Here is a 17,253-nt window from a genome sequence, read left to right on the forward strand (position 1 = left end):
ATCCTGACTAGAACCTCATCTCAAGCTTAGATCATTCCCGAATCCCACTTCTAGCCTTGCTCAAGCTCTTTGGAATCAAGCTCAAACTCCTGAATGTTTCAAGACACACCCCTTCTAGAGATGCTGGATCCAACCCAAACCTGCCCACTCCGGAACCCACCATGTGTTTAAGTCACACCCCTCCTAGTACCCCCTCTCCCCAGTCCCTTTTAGCCCCATTCCAGAATGGTGTAGGACACCACTTCCCTTTTAGGCTCCACATCTAGTATGTCTGGAATTCAACTGTTGGCTGACTGGTCCTCTCTCTACAGAGGCCATCTCCTCTCCACCCATTTCATCCAAGCCACCTCCACCCCTCTACTCTTGGGGTCGAATTTCCATTTGAGAGCTTCTGAAGTTCAGGCGATGCTGGAGGAACCAAGGCTAGAGTTAGGAGGGGCAGAGGGAGAGAAGGAAGGGGGAAAAAGTCACATCGACCCACTCCATGCAGCCAAGGTCTGGTCCCCTTCCTGTCCCCTTTCTAGAGCCCCCTTACATCACGGGACATGGCTGGGGAACCGATAGGGGCTGAGGAGTGCAAGGTCAGGGGTAGGGAGGAGCCCATTCAAGACTGGTCCCCTAGTGCATGGAGGAGTGTGTGAAGGTAGGGCTCAGACAGATAAATAGATATTTATATATAATATATATATATATAAACAGCAAAGACAGGGTCTCCTGGGTTGAGGGGTGGAGACCTAGGATATGGGGATGGGAAGGGGGGCAGGCCTTCTCTTGAGCTCTTGCCCACCCGTGGGGTCTTCGTGGGCTTCACTGACCTGTAGAGAGAAAAGAGAACGGGTCCAGGTGAGGGCGGAGCCTGAGCTCCCAGAGGAGGGCAGTACCCTCAGGTAGGGATTGGGCCGCTAGGCTTTTTCTTCTGCAACAGGTCTGGAGTCAGCACCATCCTAACTGCTCTCACTAGGAATATATTACCAACCTTGCTCAAACAGGGTACCAAAGGAACGGTTAAGGTCCCCTCTCTTAACCAAAAAAGCCCATTAACCAGTACCGTTCTAGTCACTCTTGAAAATCCATATTGAGAAAAAAAAAATCCCTATCTTTGTGAGGCTTACATCATATCAGGAAAGGAGACAGGTTTCACAATGAACATGATATACTAGTAGATTATCAAATATAAGACGATAATAGGCCATGCATGATGGTGCACACATTTGATACCAGCACTCAGGAGGCAGAGGGAGTTGGATCTCTGTGAGTTTGATGCCAGCCTGATCTACACAGTGAGTTCCAGAACAGCCAGTGCTATGTAGAGAGACCCTGTCACAAAAAAAAAAAAAAAAAAAAAAAAAAAATCCCTAAGTGAGCCTGTAGAGATGACTCAGGAGTTAAGAATGTGTGCTGCTCTTCTGGAGGACCCACATTTCACTCAGAGAACCCACACTGGGTGGGTTACAACAATCTGTACATTTAGCGCCAAGGGATCTGACCTTTCTTTCGGACTCCATGGACACTTGAACTTACGATTAAATAAAAGAATAATAAAAACAAAAAGTACTCTAAGTGATGTATGAATAGCACGAATGAGCCTTAGATCTCTAGTCTAGTGTAATATATGAACCATGAATTAGTAAATTACAAATTGTGAGAAGGAAAAACATAGGGTATGATGCGAGAGATAACAAGCGGGGGTGTTTTAGACAGACAACCTCTGATATGTAGTTGGTGGTATATACCCATGCCAAAATTTAGGAGGCAGAAGCAGGAGGAAAACAAGTTCAAGGCCAGCTTTGGTTCCATAATCGGACCCTAACTCAAACCAAAGCAAAACAGGGAGGTAGAGGCACAGTCAGGAAGTCAAGATCAGCCTTAGTGACCTAAGGAGCTCCAGGCCAGCCTTGGCTACAGGAGATCTTGTCTCAAAAATACTATCAACAACTAAGCCAGGTGTGGTGGTGCAAACCTATGAATTCCAGCCACATGGGAGATGGAGACAAGAGTACGGCAAATTCACAGCCCACCTGGGTTATAGGATGAGTTCCAAATTGATCTGGGCAATTTAGTAAACTCTGTCTCAAAATAAGAAGTAGAAAGAGGCTGGGCAGTGGTGGTGCACGCCTTTAATCCCAGCACTCGGGAGGCAGAGGCAGGTGGATTTCTGGGTTCAAGGCCAGCCTGGTCTACAGAGTGAGTTCCAGGACAGCCAGGGCTACACAGAGAAACCCTGTCTCGAAAAAACAAAACAAAACAAAACAAACAAACAAAAAGAAGTAAAAAGAGGCAGTGTTAGAGCACTTGCTTAGTGTGCAAGAATTCAAGTCTCAGTACTTGTAAAACAAAGCAACTCCCCCGACAGACAGCCAGACAGCAAAAAACCTCATTGAGTGAGTGACCAAAGCAATGGCTAGGTAGAGGTGTGTATGTAGAAAGCAAAAGCAAAGGCCCTGCAGTGCGCCTAGACCTGGCCCAGGCCAGTTCGACGCTAGGAGGCGAAGGTCAGATTCTGTCTGTGGGGAAGATAGGGCAGTGCTGCATTGGTGGGCCTGGGCGCACACTAACATCGTTTTTTTTGCCTTTAAGTGAGATGCTACAACAGACATGTGAGGGAAGGACAGTGACTTCTGAATCTAGGCCAGTGGAATCCTTGAGGCTGCTGGGTGGGTGGTAGAAGGGGTTGTAAACAGGATAGAAGACAGGCACTTGGGAAGCACTCTAAGGACGATAATTGTGAAAAAAAAGGAAAAGGCTGGAGAGATTATGAAAATAGGAACCAACAGGACTGGAACCCACCTCCCCCCCCCCCCCCCACACACACACAGGGCCTCTGAGCAGCCTGGAAATTGCTTTGCAAAACAAGAGACCTGCCTGTCTCTAATTCCCCCCCCCCTCGAGCTGTGCTTAAAAGGCATGTCTCAGAGCCTGGCCAAGGAGTTTAAAAACAATTAAATGTGGGTTGCTGTAGAAGGCTCACCCAGGACCACATCTGCTCCCGCCTAGGTGCTGTTACCTTCTCTGTTTAAGACAGGATTGGGCGATACAGACCACGCAGGAGTCGAGAACTTGCAATCCCCATGCCTCTATCTCTCAAGTGCTGGGATTATATATGTGCTCCATCACACCAGGCATTTTTTTTTTTTTTTTTGGTTTTTCGCAACAGGGTTTCTCTGTATAGCCCTGGCTGTCCTGGAACTCACTTTGTAGACCAGGCTGGCCTCGAACTCAGAAATCCGCCTGCCTCTGCCTCCCAAGTGCTGGGATTAAAGGTGTGTGCCACCACCGCCCGGTGGCATTCATTTTTTAAAGGCCCAACAAAAAGGCATACTCGTGTTTCTAAGGCCTCCACCTCTCCCCTTTTCCTCATTTGAAATTCCAAACTCTCTCTTTCATTAAAGGGTTAAGGAGAGGTAGCAGCTGACCTACATCCTGCTTTAGCGCTGGCGCCCTTCAAAACCCTACATGTTTACCTTCCTCTACCTACTGGCGTTGCCGCCTATTGGTTTACCAATGATTTCAAAGACCCACCTCCCCTTCCCTTCCTGGAAATCTACACCACTTTGGTGATTCTCCACTGCGCAAGTGCCCCTACACTCCTTTCATTGGTCACTCTGAGCACTGCTCCGTCCCCTTCCTTCTCACGGTTTCTCTCATTGGCTAGTTTTCCTAAATTCACCTTTTTTTTTTGTTCTGCCTATCTATTGGTTCCTTCAAACTTCACTCCTTGTATGCTCCCTGCCTACCGCATCCGCCCAGTTGTCACTCACCAGATTACATCTGATTGGAGAAGGAGGTGGGCGCACCCTGTTGGCCGTAGCCTTGCTGCCCATAGTCGCCCTGAGGCCCGTAGCCACCGCCACCGCCGCTGGCTGGCTGCCCGTAATCGGGTTGATAACCACCCTGAGGCCCGTAGGAGTCCTGGGGCCCATAGCCTCCGGGGCCCTGCCCGTAGCCCGCATCGCCGTAGGCATCGCCAGGTGCTGGTTGCTTTTCTGGGGCGCCTGGAGGTGCGCGCATGAATGGGGCGGCCCAGCCTGTCTCCTTGAACACGAACCATAGGTTGCCAACCCAGAGCACCAGGTTCAGGAAGCCAAACACCTGCAGGGAGACATGACCAAAGCTGTTGTCTCTGAGGCTGAGTGAATAGGAATGGGCATTTTTAGGGCATAAATTCGTGGGCCTCTATGACTATCAGTGTACAGAAAAACTTGGGAGTGTGTGTGTGTGTGTGTGTGTGGTTAGATTCCCATGGATGTTCAACTTCTATCAGTGTTTACATGGACAAGTCTGAAGGCCCACATCTGTTATCCTAGGAAGCTGGAGGCAGGGGTGATCACTTCAAGGCTAGCTTTTTTTCTTTTTTTTTTTTTTTGAGACAGGGTCTCTCTGCAGCCCTGGCTGTCCTGGAACTCATAGAAGTCGCTTGTGTTTGCCTCCACTACCCAGAAATTCAAGTCTACCGTTAAATTCATAGTTTGAGGGTAGCCTGTGCTACATGAAAGTCAGCCTCAAACAACTCATTTTTGGGCTGGGTGTGGTTGTGCAGTCTTCATCGTAGTACCCAGGAGGGAGAGGCAAGCAGAGGTCTGTGAGTTCGAGGCCAGTCTGGTCTGCGTAGTGAGTTCCAGGACAGCCAGGGTCACATAAGTAGATCCTGTCTCAAAGAAAACCAAAACCAACCAACTAACCAACCAACCAACCAAAAAACCCAAAACAAACCACCCAACCAAACCAAAAAGACCCTAATTTTTAAAATATATTTGAATACATGTTTATACATATACAAAATATAAATTTAATTTTTAAATATATATACATTTTAAAGAAATAGACATCACTCATTGATGCATATATAAACTTACGTATATACAACTTAGCACATAAATGCATATGTACATGTATAAAATTTTTTTGGTTGTCTTTTAAGACAGGGTCTTTTTATGTTCCAGGTCCTGGCTGTCCTGGAACTCCTTATGTAGACGAGGCTAACCTCAAATTCACAGAAATCTACATGCTTCTGCTTCTCAAGTGGTTTGTGTGTGTGTGTGTGTGTGTGTGTGTGTGTATGTGTGTGTGTGTATACACCTTGAGACATGGTTTTACTATGTAGCTTGGCAGTCCTGGAACTCACTGTGTAGACCAGGCTGGCCTCTGCCTTCCAAGTGATAGGATTAAAGGGTTCTAGGACTTGAACACTTGTTCTCAGGAAGAGGAGTAGGTGCTCTTAACCATGGAGTCATCCCTCTAGCCCCTCTTTTTCTCTTCTTTTTAAATTGATTTTTATTTGTTTTGTTTGTTTTTGAGACGGTCTTGCTGTTTATCCAAGGATGACCTGGAGTTTATTATGTAGGCCAATCTGGCTTTAAATTAGCCCTGGGCATAGAGTAATGGCACAGAGGTTAGCATCTAAGTTTAATACCCAGCCCCTACATGGTGGCTCACAAACACCTGTAATTCTAATTTCAGGATATCTGACACCCTTCCTTTACCTCCACAGGCACTAAGAATGCAAGTGACACATATAAGCAAAACATTCATACACATAAAATAAAATAATAAGTATTTTTAAAAGTAGTCTTTTAAGTGCTAGGTTTACAGGCATATATTAACATCCTTGGCTCTAAGAATATGCTTTTCTTTTCTTTTTTTTTTCTTTTCTTTTTTTAGACAGGGTCTCACTCTGCAGCCCTGGTTGACCTGGAACTCACTTTGTAGACCAGGCTGGCCTCAAACTCTCAGAGATCCACCAGTCTCTGCCTCCCAAGTGCTGGGATTAAAGGCGTGTGCTACCATGTGCCCAGATAAGTATATGTTATTTTTTAAAAAAACAATTAAAAACTACAAATAAATATGGAGCTTATATGAAATACTTAAAAGCAAAATTCTATATGCCATTTAGTACATGTTACACCCTCTTCTGAGCACCTTTATTAGTTTCCTTAAAGTTCCAGGTTTAAGCTGCTTAGTGGTGATCTACAGAGCAAGTTCCAGAACAGCCTGGGCTACACAGAGAAATTCTGTGTTGGAAAAACCAAAAAAAAAAAAAAAAAAAAAAAAGTAAAAAATAAAAATAAATAAACAAATCCATGTTTGGACAGAAAGTAAGACCTACATTTTATTCTGTTTGTTTTGACACAATCTTGAAATGTTGCCCAGGCTGGCCCAGAACTCTTAGGCTTATGTGATTGATCTTCCGCCTGTACTTGCTGAGTAGCAGAGACTATAGACCTATACCACTACCTCCAGTTGACATCCCCGTTCTATTTATTTATTTTTAGCATATTTAGTTTATTTTTCTATTTTTGAGACAAGGCCTCTGTAGCCTCAGATGTCCTACAACTCACACTATATAGCCAGAGTGGTCTCAATCTCTTAGCAGTCTTCCTGCCTCAGGCTCCCACGTGCTACAACTATAGGCCTGTACCACCACACTTGGGCTGATACCTCCATTTTATTTTGTGTTTAAAATGATCTTAAGGTTTTGCTTTATGATTGTAAGCATTTTGCCCACATGCATGCATGTGTATCACTGCATGCCCATAAATCCCGTGGAAGTAGAATTATGGATGTTACAAATTGAACGTGGGTCCTCTGCATGGACAGCAAGTGCTGTTCCTTCCTAGCTCCCATCCCAGACAGGGTTTCTTTCTGTAGCCTTGGCTGTCCTGGAAATAGCTTTGTAGACCAGGCTGGCCTCGAACTCAGATTGGATTGCCTCTGCCTCCCCAGTGCTGGAACTACAAGTGTGTACTACTTAGCTGTTCAGCCACCTCTCCAGCCCTTGTTGTGTCCATTTTAAAGCCAAGTTCAGACACCCAAGATTACACAATCAGCAAGTGGCAGGAAAAAAAAAAAGACTTCAAATCTTAGCATCTGTAACATTGATATGGGATGTAGTTTTGTGTTGGGTTTGTGTGTGTGTGTGTGCGTGTGCGTGTACGTGCTGTGAATTCAGTGGATACTCATGTTTGGAGCAGGACCTATCATCAGCCTTCAGTTTGCATGTTCAAAATGATGCCTGAAAGGCTGTAGGTCACAGAGCTTGCCAAGTGACAGGATCTATGGTCAGACTGTTTTTAGCCGCTAGGGGGCGCCCAAGTAAGAAAACATTTCAAGATCGTGTTCTTCTGCACGTAAGGAAATCAATTCTAAAAGGATACTGAATTTCAGCAGCTTTGGCATGACTGGGCTGGGCCCAATTATCCCCACCTAATCTGAAAGACCTCATGTTCTCCTACTGGGGACAGATATGTGGTATCCCAGTGGTTATAATTGTTCAACCTTCTTTTGTTGGTGTGCCTCTTCCTGGGAGCCCTCATGGACCAACCTCCTGACTCTCCTCCCATCTCTCTCTCTCTCTCTCTCTCTCTCTCTCTCTCTCTCTCTCTCTCTCTCTCTCTCTCTCTCTCTCTCTCTCTCTCTCTCTCTCTCTCTCTCGTGCCAGACTGTTTCCCGTGCCAGACTGTGTCTCCCAGCTTTTCTCTTCCAACCCGGCCAGCTTCCCAGGGCTTACCACCGAGGTGTTGAGTCCTGAAGTCACAGGGTCCCTCAGTTCCTTGCATGTGTTTCCTGTCTGGCGGCACATAGGCATCTCCTTGATAATGTTCTCTGGGTCAGTGGCCATCTTCACATCGGACAGGCCTTTGGCCCAGGCGGATGAGCTAACTAGCCACATGAAAGCGAACACTGCTGTGGCCAGGAAGTCCTAGGCAGGGAGGGTTGAGGAAGATGTCATAGTGAATGCACGGCTTTCTACTGAGCCTTGAGCCCCTACAGACCCCAAGCCTTTGTGGGAGGGGTCGTCTAGAAGAGGCTTGCATCTTTTCTGCCTTTGCAGCTCTGAGGCTTATTAGATTTTCACCTGAAGGTCTCAGCTTGAGCGTCTGTGCGTGTCTATGATACAGAGGGAGTGTGCTAGTGATGCGTGGGTGCAGATGTTGAGGGAGGAACTAACTCCGTGGGATGTTTCCGAATCTGTGAGAAGTGTGTCTTACCACTTTTATTTGCATGTGGGAATATGTGTCATTTGATGTCTGGGATGAGGGTGTGAGAACCTCTCTGTGTAGGACTCGGTGTCTGTGTGGCAGGGTGACATGCATGACTGTCACAGTGAACCTCGGTACTCCCTCTTTTCATCTAGTCTGTGTGGACGTGTGAGAGATGGTGGTATGTTTAGGTACGTGGGCCAGTCTGGCATTCTGTGTGGGCTATGAGTATGTCCCCCATGATTCTATGATGCCCAGTATGGATGGAGTCTTGGAGAGAGCAGCAGCAGCAACAGCAGCAGCAGCAGCGTTGGGCTGCTTGGGTATGGGGCCTGTCTGGGAGTCTGTTTGGCCTGTGAGCCAAATGAGCTGGGTCCCTGCGGCCTCATGTCCTTGGTCACTGCATGCAATCAGCTGTGGGGACTCACCATCATTGGTCCTTTGTTGTTCTCTCTGTACTTGTTCTGCAGGAAGATGTAGGTGGCCAGGGCCCCCATGGAGTAGAGGAAGGCAAACACAGCCACGGTGACAAAGAATTCAGCAGAGGAGGAGTAGTCACCAACTAGGAAGATCTTGGTAGTGCCCCCTTTGACGCAGGAGGGTGCATCAAAGTACACTTGGTGCAGCCTGCAGAGAGAGGTGCTCAGGTGTGGTCCAGAATTCCTTTCTCACCTTCCTGGCCAAGAGCATCCCAGACTGTTTTGAGGTCCCAGGAAAAGGAGGAAATGGCCATTCACAGAGCACTTGCAATGTACCATTGATTGCTGAAAGCATCCTGGTAATATCTGTGGCACCTCTCCCTCACTGCAGCCCAGGTACTCCTGCCTCTGAGTTCACTGTAGAAAGTGACAGGTATCTCTCTAGCTTAGGGCCTTTGCACTGGCTGATCTCTTTAACAGGAATGTTCTTCTCTCATTGTTTCCCAGCCTTTTGGCTAAGATCAAGTATAGGGAGGGGTGCTCTTCCTTAAGATAGCTTTCATGCCTTATTCTTTCAGCCCCTTCAGCCTTTGCTTAACTATCAGCTTCTCGTCAAAGACTTCCTGCATTTCACTTTAAAGGAAAGATTTCTTATCCATGTGTGAGTGAATGTGCACGTGTGTGCAGGTGCACATATGTTGGTGTGTACGAGGTTGCACCACTTTGTGACAGCCAGAGTTTAACCTCGTGTCTTGTTCCTCAGGTTCCATTCCCCCTCTTTTGAAACAGGGTCTCTCTCTGGCTTAGAGCTTGCCGAGCTGGCTGGCATGGAGTCTAGCATGGGCCACCACGTTGGGCTTTGTTTAAGTGGGCTCTGTGCTCCAAGTTCAAGTCCTCACACCTGTGAGGCAAACACTTTACTGACAGAGCTAGCTCCTCAGCCCTAGGATTTGTCTTTTCATCTTGCTTTTTGCTTTTGTTTTCTGTACCTATGAGGAGGTAGGCCTTACTCCTATTTTTTTCTTTTCCTGACAGATCCCAAGGATCTGGAATCATGCCGGCACCTATTAGCTTCTCGAGCAGTGGTTTTGGGGGTGAAATGTACAGAGATAGGAAGAGGGTCAGAGAAGTACATTTGCTTGTATGAAGTCATGCAGCTAGTAGAGACAGGACAGAACTTCTGTATGCATCCTGTGCCCTCCTAAATCATGTTGGCTGTTTTATATGTCATGCTTTAGGTGCCTGAGAGAGAAGACAGATGCATACGTGGCAGAGAAGCCAAACAGCTCTGAAATAGGAAAGGACAGAAGGGATAGAAGGGATCAGGATGTGTGAGGGACAGTCTGGGATGGTACTCAAAGACAATAGCCTTCCTTTCCTGTGCTGTGATGGGGGGTGTGTGTTCATGTCTGGGGCTCCTAGCTCTGGCCTCAGGTTGATGTCCTTGCATAGCAGTGGTTCTGAGCATGGAAGGTTCTAGGGGAAGTTCATGGAAGGCTTTTGTGACCTTGTGAATTCTCAAAAGGCTGGCTCTCATGCTGCTGATTACCCTTCACTCCCCACTGTGTGTGTGTGTGTGTTTGTCCTCCTCCAAAGTACTGGGGGTACAACCCAGGGCATGCTAGACGGATGCTTTGCCACTGAGCTACACCCTCAGCTTCCAAACTCTTTTCTTCCTGGCTTGTGTGAACCTGGATACGCCTGGCTGTGCTCCTCTATTATTTCCTGTTTCTATCACTGCTCATAGCCTGAGCTGGCTTTCCTCTCCCTAGTGTGTGACATTCTGGGCCTCCATTTAATCCTTGGTGTTCCCCAAGTTCCAGATTCCAACTCTTCCCCTAAATCTGAATTCTTATACTTAACGAGCTTATGCTGAGCACTTCTCGTGTCCCAGACTCGGCACCAAGTGCTTTACAAGTGTCACCTTAGTGGCAATGTTCCATCACCTGTAGGGCATCAGTATTTTCTCTGTTTACAAATGAGGACGTTAAGACCCTAACTGTTATATGATTTAGTTTGGTAGTCAAGGAAAGCTAAGTGAAACCATGGGTCTGTATCCCAGTCTGTCTCCCCATCCTTAAGAGATAGTGGCTCTTGCAGTTTGTCCTTACTCATGTACACCTAGTACCTAGCATAGTGCGTGGTACATGGTGGGGAACCTTCAGGGACATCTAATTTGGTCCCTTGATTTCCCACATCTATATAGTACCCTCATTGTTTTCTAGCAAAACTCCTGCATGAAGATATGCTTCTAGTATTTATCTATATCTGCAGTTATCCTCTTTGTTCTGATGTAGAGCTATGAGGAGAGGGAACTTGGTCTGTTTGAGAAGTAAATGATGTTAACTAATATTATTTTAAAGTGTTTTTTTTTTAAAAGATTGCATTTTATGTATTTAATGGGTGCATACCTGTGTGTATGTAGGTGCATGTATGTCACAGCTCATGTGTGGAGGTCAGAGAAAAATTTGCAGGGAAGTCTGTTCTTTGTACCACATGTGACATAGGGATCAAACTCAGGTTGTCAGGCTCAGTGGCAAGTGCCTTTATCTGTGGACCACCCTCCTTAGTTTGAGATAGGATCTCACTTTGTATCCAAGGGTGGCCTGGAACTCACTACAATTCTGGCATAGTCTCCCAAGTGCTGGGATTACAAGCACTTGCCATCGTGCCGAGCGACTAATATTAATTGAGCATTTACTGCTTTAAGGTGATGCTCTCTCATCCATGATCCACCCCCCCCCCAACCTAGGGCCTTGCATTGCTGTGCAATCTCTCTACCACAGACTCCAGCCCCAGCCCCAGCCCCAGACTCCAGTCATTTACTTATGAATCTTACTTATTTCCTGTCCTCTATTACTACCCTTTGCCAGAATATAGTCAGAGAGGATGACACTCTGTGTCTAGCTTGCACACCAATTGTCATAGAAGCCAGAGCTGTTCCAGCTACACAGCAAAGTGTTCGGTGCACGGGAAGTAATCCCAGGGGCGGTGGCCTCAAAGGTGTGAGCTGTGCAAAGGACTCTGGGAAGAACTGCTCTGACCCACCCTGCCCCTGCCTCTCCCAGGTCTCAGGATACCAGGGCAGGGGCACACCTGAACGGGTACTCAAATTCGACTTCGATGTTGAGGGCACTCTCCGTCTTGTTGGCACACTCCACGCTCAGCCGAAGCTCTCCGGTGTAGCTGCCGCACGTAGCAAAGGCGAAGATGGCAAAGACCTTGGGTAGCAGGGAGGTGGATGGCTGTAGTGAGCCTGTATGCATGTGGGAGGGAGTGCCCTCCTCTGGACAGATTGAGGGGGGGCAGCACAGACAGTAGCAGATGGAGAGGTCCCCACCCCCACCCCTCTAATCAGGGCTCATCGGGTCCTAGCACAAGCTGATTACAGGGGTGTGGCTGTTTCTCTTTCCCTGTGTCTCTCCGTTTTTTACCTCTAGGTGCTCTGGCTTCTCCTTCCCTCCCCCCCTCCCCTTTCCTCCTCTTTCTTCTATTCGTTTTCTCTCCTCTCCCCTCCCCTTTCTCTCATGATCACTGTATCTCTGTCTCTCAGTATCTCTCTGTGTGTTTTTATGCATGTTCTCCACCTCTCTCATACACACTTTCCCCATTAATCTCTCTCTCTGTCTCTCTGTCTCTCTCTGTCTCTCTGTCTCTCTGTCTCTCTGTCTCTCTCTCTCTCTCTCCCTCCCCCCCTCCCCCGCCTGTTTCTTGCCCTGCTTGTCTGTCTGTTCTGTCTTTCACAAGGTCTCTCTGGTTCTCTGGCTCCCTTGTGCCTTCTGTCTGTTGCCTTCTGTTTTCTCTTTTGAGATCCCCTATATCTGAGTGCGCCTTTCTCTCCCTTACACATTTTCCTGCTCTGAGAGCAGCTCCCTGGCTCTCATCTCTTTTACTCAGCACTGCCATTACCACCATCCCCTGCCTCTCATACTCTGTCTCCTTGGCTGTCTCTGGATTTTTCTGGTTTTGCATCTCTCTTTCAGCAGTCAGGGCTTCAGGCTCCACCTCTCATCCTTTCCTCCTTTAGTTCAAGAGAGGAGGTAGGACGTCACAATCTGTCACTTCACAACAGGGGTACCCACGGCCTTATGTGACGTCATAGCCTTCTGTTCCCTGTCCTTAAATCCCTGGGACCTTACTCTGGAGCCCAATTCCCTCATCTCCTTCCACCCCTGTCATTCCACCCGCCAGTTCAGTAGGACGCCTCCTGCCTCACCCCTCTGTTTTGCTGGAGCCCATCACCACCACCATCTCCCCCTGTACTTCCCCCACCTATAGCCCAGACCACACTCACCCACTGCAGCACCTTCACGAAGCCAAGGGGCTCCTTGACCACTCGGAACTGACCCCCAGCCACCAGCTGAGGAGAAAAACAGTGGGGAGGGGGAAGGGGTGTGGGAAATAGGGATGGAAGTGAGGGGCCAGGCTGCCAGGCAATGATCCCTGGGGATAGGGCATGTGACCCTCCGGGAGTGGGTGACATATGGAGAGGGAGTGGGGAAGGAGTAAACATCAGGGTCTCAGCAGCCCCCCCCCCCCCGGGCTCAGGAGTGGTGAAGTGTGAGGTGATGAGTCACATGGCAGAGGAGGTTGGGTGTAGAAAATAGATGGGGGTCCAGACTAGTTAGCGAAAGAAGGTCTGAACTGCTTAAAGGTGAGTCAGATTGGAGAAAAGGTTGAGTGGAAGAAGATGGGGTTCATTAGAGTGGGGGAGGGGGCACCAAGTGCTGAAGGTGAGTCACAACAGCAGAGGGGAGAGGTCTGCAGTGGTAAAGGTGAGTCAGATGACGATGGTTGCGTCTGAGGAGATGGGGATGGGGAGGGGTCGCTACCGGTTAGGGAGAAAGCCGATTTTGAGGTGATGAAGAAGAGGGAGATGGCGGAGGTGATCTCTTAAGGTGGGAGAGAGCTGGGGGCATGGGTTTACTGGACATGCGCTGGGAACGAGGAGGCTGGGGTTTTTGGAGAGGCAAAATTGGATCGTCCTCCTCTAGATCTGCTCGGGGGTGAAAGGGTCGTCATCCATCGGGGTGCATTCTTTTTGGGAGGGGCGGGTGCCAACCCTCCCCCACCCCGCCCCCACACCTTCTGTCGTTCTATTTCCTAGCTCATCTGCAGCCCCCCGAGTCATTTTTCATTATCCCCTCCCCTTCTCTACCCCTTTGCCCTCTTCCTAGACCCGAATCTCTCTTTTCGCCCTCCAGGTCGACAATTCTTTTGGGGCCTCTGGAGGCCCCCTCTGCGGCAGTGAGGACAGCCTTCGCTGCGGCAAAGAGCGCACTCCTTTTCTCCACCTCCCCCTTTCCCCTTGCCTGCTGCAGACCCCTTCCCAGCCCCAGCCCCAGCCCCAGCGACCGTATCTCTGCTACCCTCGCCACCACCTCTCAGGGTTCGAGGGCCAAAGCCACCCAGGTTTCTGCAAGCGCCGGGCTCTGTCCACGGTGCTGGAGCGCGTACCTGATTCACCACGTCCATGTCTGCCAGCAGCAGCATCAGCAATGCGGGGGGCGGAAGGTGCCTGGTAGCAAGGGCGGGCGCGGGGAGCGGCGGGGGCGGTGCGCGATCGTCGGAACAGCCCAGTCGGCGGCAGCCACGCCCCTTGCACCCTGCCTATCTTTTGAGCAAGCGCCTGCGCACCATGGCTTCCCCCCCCCCCAATACCCCTCTCCCGCCCCAGCTCGCCTGCGGCCATTCCATTCGGGAGGCTAGAGACTCTGGGTCTCTGAGCGAAGGGTCCTTTTAGAAAACAGGTAGCTCGGGGTGGGGGTCGGGGTGGGGTAAGAGGACCGCTCAGTTCTACCGAATGACATTTTGCCAACCTGAGTGCTGTTTGTTAAGTGTGTTCTCTCATTTAATCCCTATGTAGCAGTGACTATTAGTCCTGTTTTTACAGATGAGGAAAATGAGTCTCCAGAGAGATTAAGTGACTTGCACAAGGTCACACAGCTAGGTAATGGCAGTGTTCAGAGTCCTTGCAGTTTAAAGTCTCCACAGTTTAAAGACAGTTCAAGGTCTAGAGGGTTCCTTTTGGAAAACCTGCATTTTAAGCACATCCAAACTCTAACCATCTCATTTTTTTTCTCTTCTTCTTGGTCAAATTATAGCTTACCTTCTGTTTATTATTGTGTGATAGCTCCCTTTCTTTTAACAATACATTTATTTAGCATAGAGAGAGGGACAGAGGGAAGGGGAGGGGCAATCCAGTATAGGTGTGAGGAGAGGACAACCTGCCAGATAGGTTCTCTCATCTCACTGTGTGGGTACTGCTGTCTCTTAATGGACTACCTACCTTCTTTCATGATACTAAAACTAGGCCCACCACGCTCAGTGATGATTGCCATGTTACAAAATTCAAGGGAAAAAATATAGTTGAGATTAAAATCACCTTTTTATACCCTTCTGTTGCTTGAATTTGGAAACATTTGACTGGATACCATTTATTTGTTTGTTTGCTTCTTTTTTTTGAGGCTGGCTTTTTTCTGTGTATCCCTAGCTGTCCTGGAACTCACTCTGTACACCAGGCTGGTCTTGAACTCAGAAATCCGCCTGCCTCTACCTCCCAAGTGCTGGGACTAAAGGCGTGCGCCACCACTGCCCGGTTGTATATTTGAGATAGGATTTCACTTAGCCTGAGGCTGGCCATGCCCTTCCCAGGCAGCTGAGGATGACCTTATCCTAAGCTTATCCTTTTTCCTCCCCTGCTCAGGTGCTGGCATGTTATCTCTGCATCATGTGAGCTCTGGCTTTTTTTTTTTTTTTTTTTTTTTTCTTCTCTGAGACAGGGTTTGTCTCAGTAGCCTTGGATGTCCTGGAATTCACTCTGTAGACCTCGAACTCATAGAGATCTGCCTGCTTCTGCCTCCCAAGTGCTGGGACCAAAGGTGTGCGCCACCACTGCCTGGCTAGCTCTGGCTTTTATACTTTTCTTTACATTTAATTATTTACTGTGTGTATGTGTGGGTGTACAAGTAGAAGTCAGAAGACAGCTTTTGGGAGTCAGTTCTCTCCACCACATTGGTCCTGTGGATCTAACTCAGGTCTTCAGGCTTGGCCATCACTTTTACCTTCTGAGATATCTCCCTAGCCCCTGTACCTTTTATTTTATTTTATTTTATTTTATTTTTCTGAGATAGGGTTTCTCTCTGTAGCCCTGGCTGTCCTGGAATTCACTCTGTATAGATCAGGCTGGCCATGAACTTATAGAGATCTGCCTCCAGAATGCTAGGATTAAAGGCATGTGCCACCATGCCTGGCTCCCATATTTATTTAAAAAACACAAGTATATAATAGATACTTCCCAATTGTTTGCGTTTTGGCTCTCGGTTGTTTGAATCTCATTTCTAATATTTACTCCTGTTTGATCTTGGACATGTAAAATGTTTTAAAATATTATGTGTATGATTGTGCTGGTTAAAAAAAGATAATTGCCAGGTGATGGTGGCACACACCTTTGATTCCAGCACTCAGGAGGCAGAAGCAGGTGGATCTCTGTGAGTTTGAGGCCAGCCCAGTCTACAGAGTGAGTTCCAGAACAGCCAAGGCTATACACAAAGAAACCTGCCTTAACCTCCCCTGCCTCCCCCCCCCCAAAGATAATCAACTACAGTGCACTTAGAATAGGGTTCATTTTACTATTTTGGAAGCCACTGACTTCTCACCATTTTCCCCCTTTACCTTCCCTGGCTAAGGTAACCATCGTTTCTGCTAATTTTAGCATCTCCAGTCTCTTCCCCTCTATTCTGTTTTCAGCATACCACCAGAGCATCTATTTAAAATGCACAGTTAACTGTGTCACTACCTTACTTAATGCCTTCCTATGGTTCCCCGTGCTTTTAGAGCCTAGCATTCAGGACTGCATGGTAGAGCTCCCAACCTTAGTTTTCAGTGGACTTTATGCTTCCACCCTAACTTGCGCTTTCACCAAACATTAGCCCAACTGCTCCAAGCCTTTGTTTCAAGGCCCCGTGTAACTGAGTTTGAGTCCTAGTCTTTGATTGTGGCTTCCCTCAAATTTCCTGGCTTGGTTGACTCAAGAGATAGAAATAAGAACTGCCTGTCTCACGAGTGAGGAGGGCTCTACTTCAGACACTCCCCACTGGTGATCCCTTTTGGCATCATTTGCTGTGCTACCTTCAATTCCTGTGGAGTGGAACTGACTCCCACTTTGGATAAATCTTGTCATATGTCTAAGTCACCCCAGTTTGCTCCGAGGTTAAACCAGCAAGGTGCCTGGCACACACTAAATGCCCGGTACACTTTCCTTGAGTGAATGAGACCCCAAAGGCAGAACAAGAAGCGAAGGAAGATCCCGTGCATCTGCGTAGGGAGGGAACAACTCTCAGGTGTTTCAGGAGGACCAAGGGGGTGGGGGCTCGGAACGGGTTCCACGGAGCTAGAAGCACCACTGTATGCTGTCATCTAGAATTTCTACCAATGGATTTAGACTTTTCTTGCCTTTCTCAGGCAGAGGTGAGAAATGGGAGACACTTATGATACTAATTCAACATCCCTGAAATTCTTGATGCTGTTCAGGGGACACGTCTGCTTAAGCCTCCAGGTCAGCTCCAACCTCTAGGCCTTTGCTCTGTCAAGAATCTTCTACAGCCTGTCCTTTGCACTGATCCGATCGAGCCCCTGTGATGTCTCTTCCTTTCCTTACTACCCAAACAGTATCTCTTCTCTTTCCTTCCTCTTATCTGCCCAGTGCCCTCCTTCTCCCCGCACCTCCACTCTGTCTCCAGCTTTTTTTGGCTGCTGTCTCTTTCTCCTCCACCTCCTCCCTCCTTCCCTGACGCTGAATAATCAGGCCTAGCTGTCCTGGTTTCTGGAAATACTCATGTGTGGGCAGTGGCTGAGGG

At 48.1% G+C, this 17,253-nt stretch overlaps 1 protein-coding gene across 1 annotated transcript; it reads right to left on the minus strand.

The window, feature by feature from the left end:
• Syp (synaptophysin) lies at positions 1–13,946 on the minus strand. The gene is made up of 7 exons (XM_021153482.3): positions 13,853–13,946; positions 12,690–12,755; positions 11,492–11,616; positions 8,405–8,603; positions 7,505–7,696; positions 3,759–4,089; positions 1–815 (listed from the first exon to the last, which is right to left on the minus strand). The coding sequence occupies exons 1-6, from the start codon at positions 13,886–13,888 to the stop codon at positions 3,763–3,765; spliced, it is 945 nt and encodes a 314-aa protein (XP_021009141.1). The 5' UTR covers positions 13,889–13,946; the 3' UTR covers positions 1–815; positions 3,759–3,762.
• Between the last annotated feature and the right edge of the window lie 3,307 nt (positions 13,947–17,253).

The sequence above is a fragment of the Mus caroli genome, unplaced genomic scaffold (genome assembly GCF_978045245.1).
Source record: "Mus caroli unplaced genomic scaffold, Mus_caroli_1 scaffold_5, whole genome shotgun sequence".
Taxonomy (NCBI): Eukaryota; Metazoa; Chordata; class Mammalia; order Rodentia; family Muridae; genus Mus; species Mus caroli.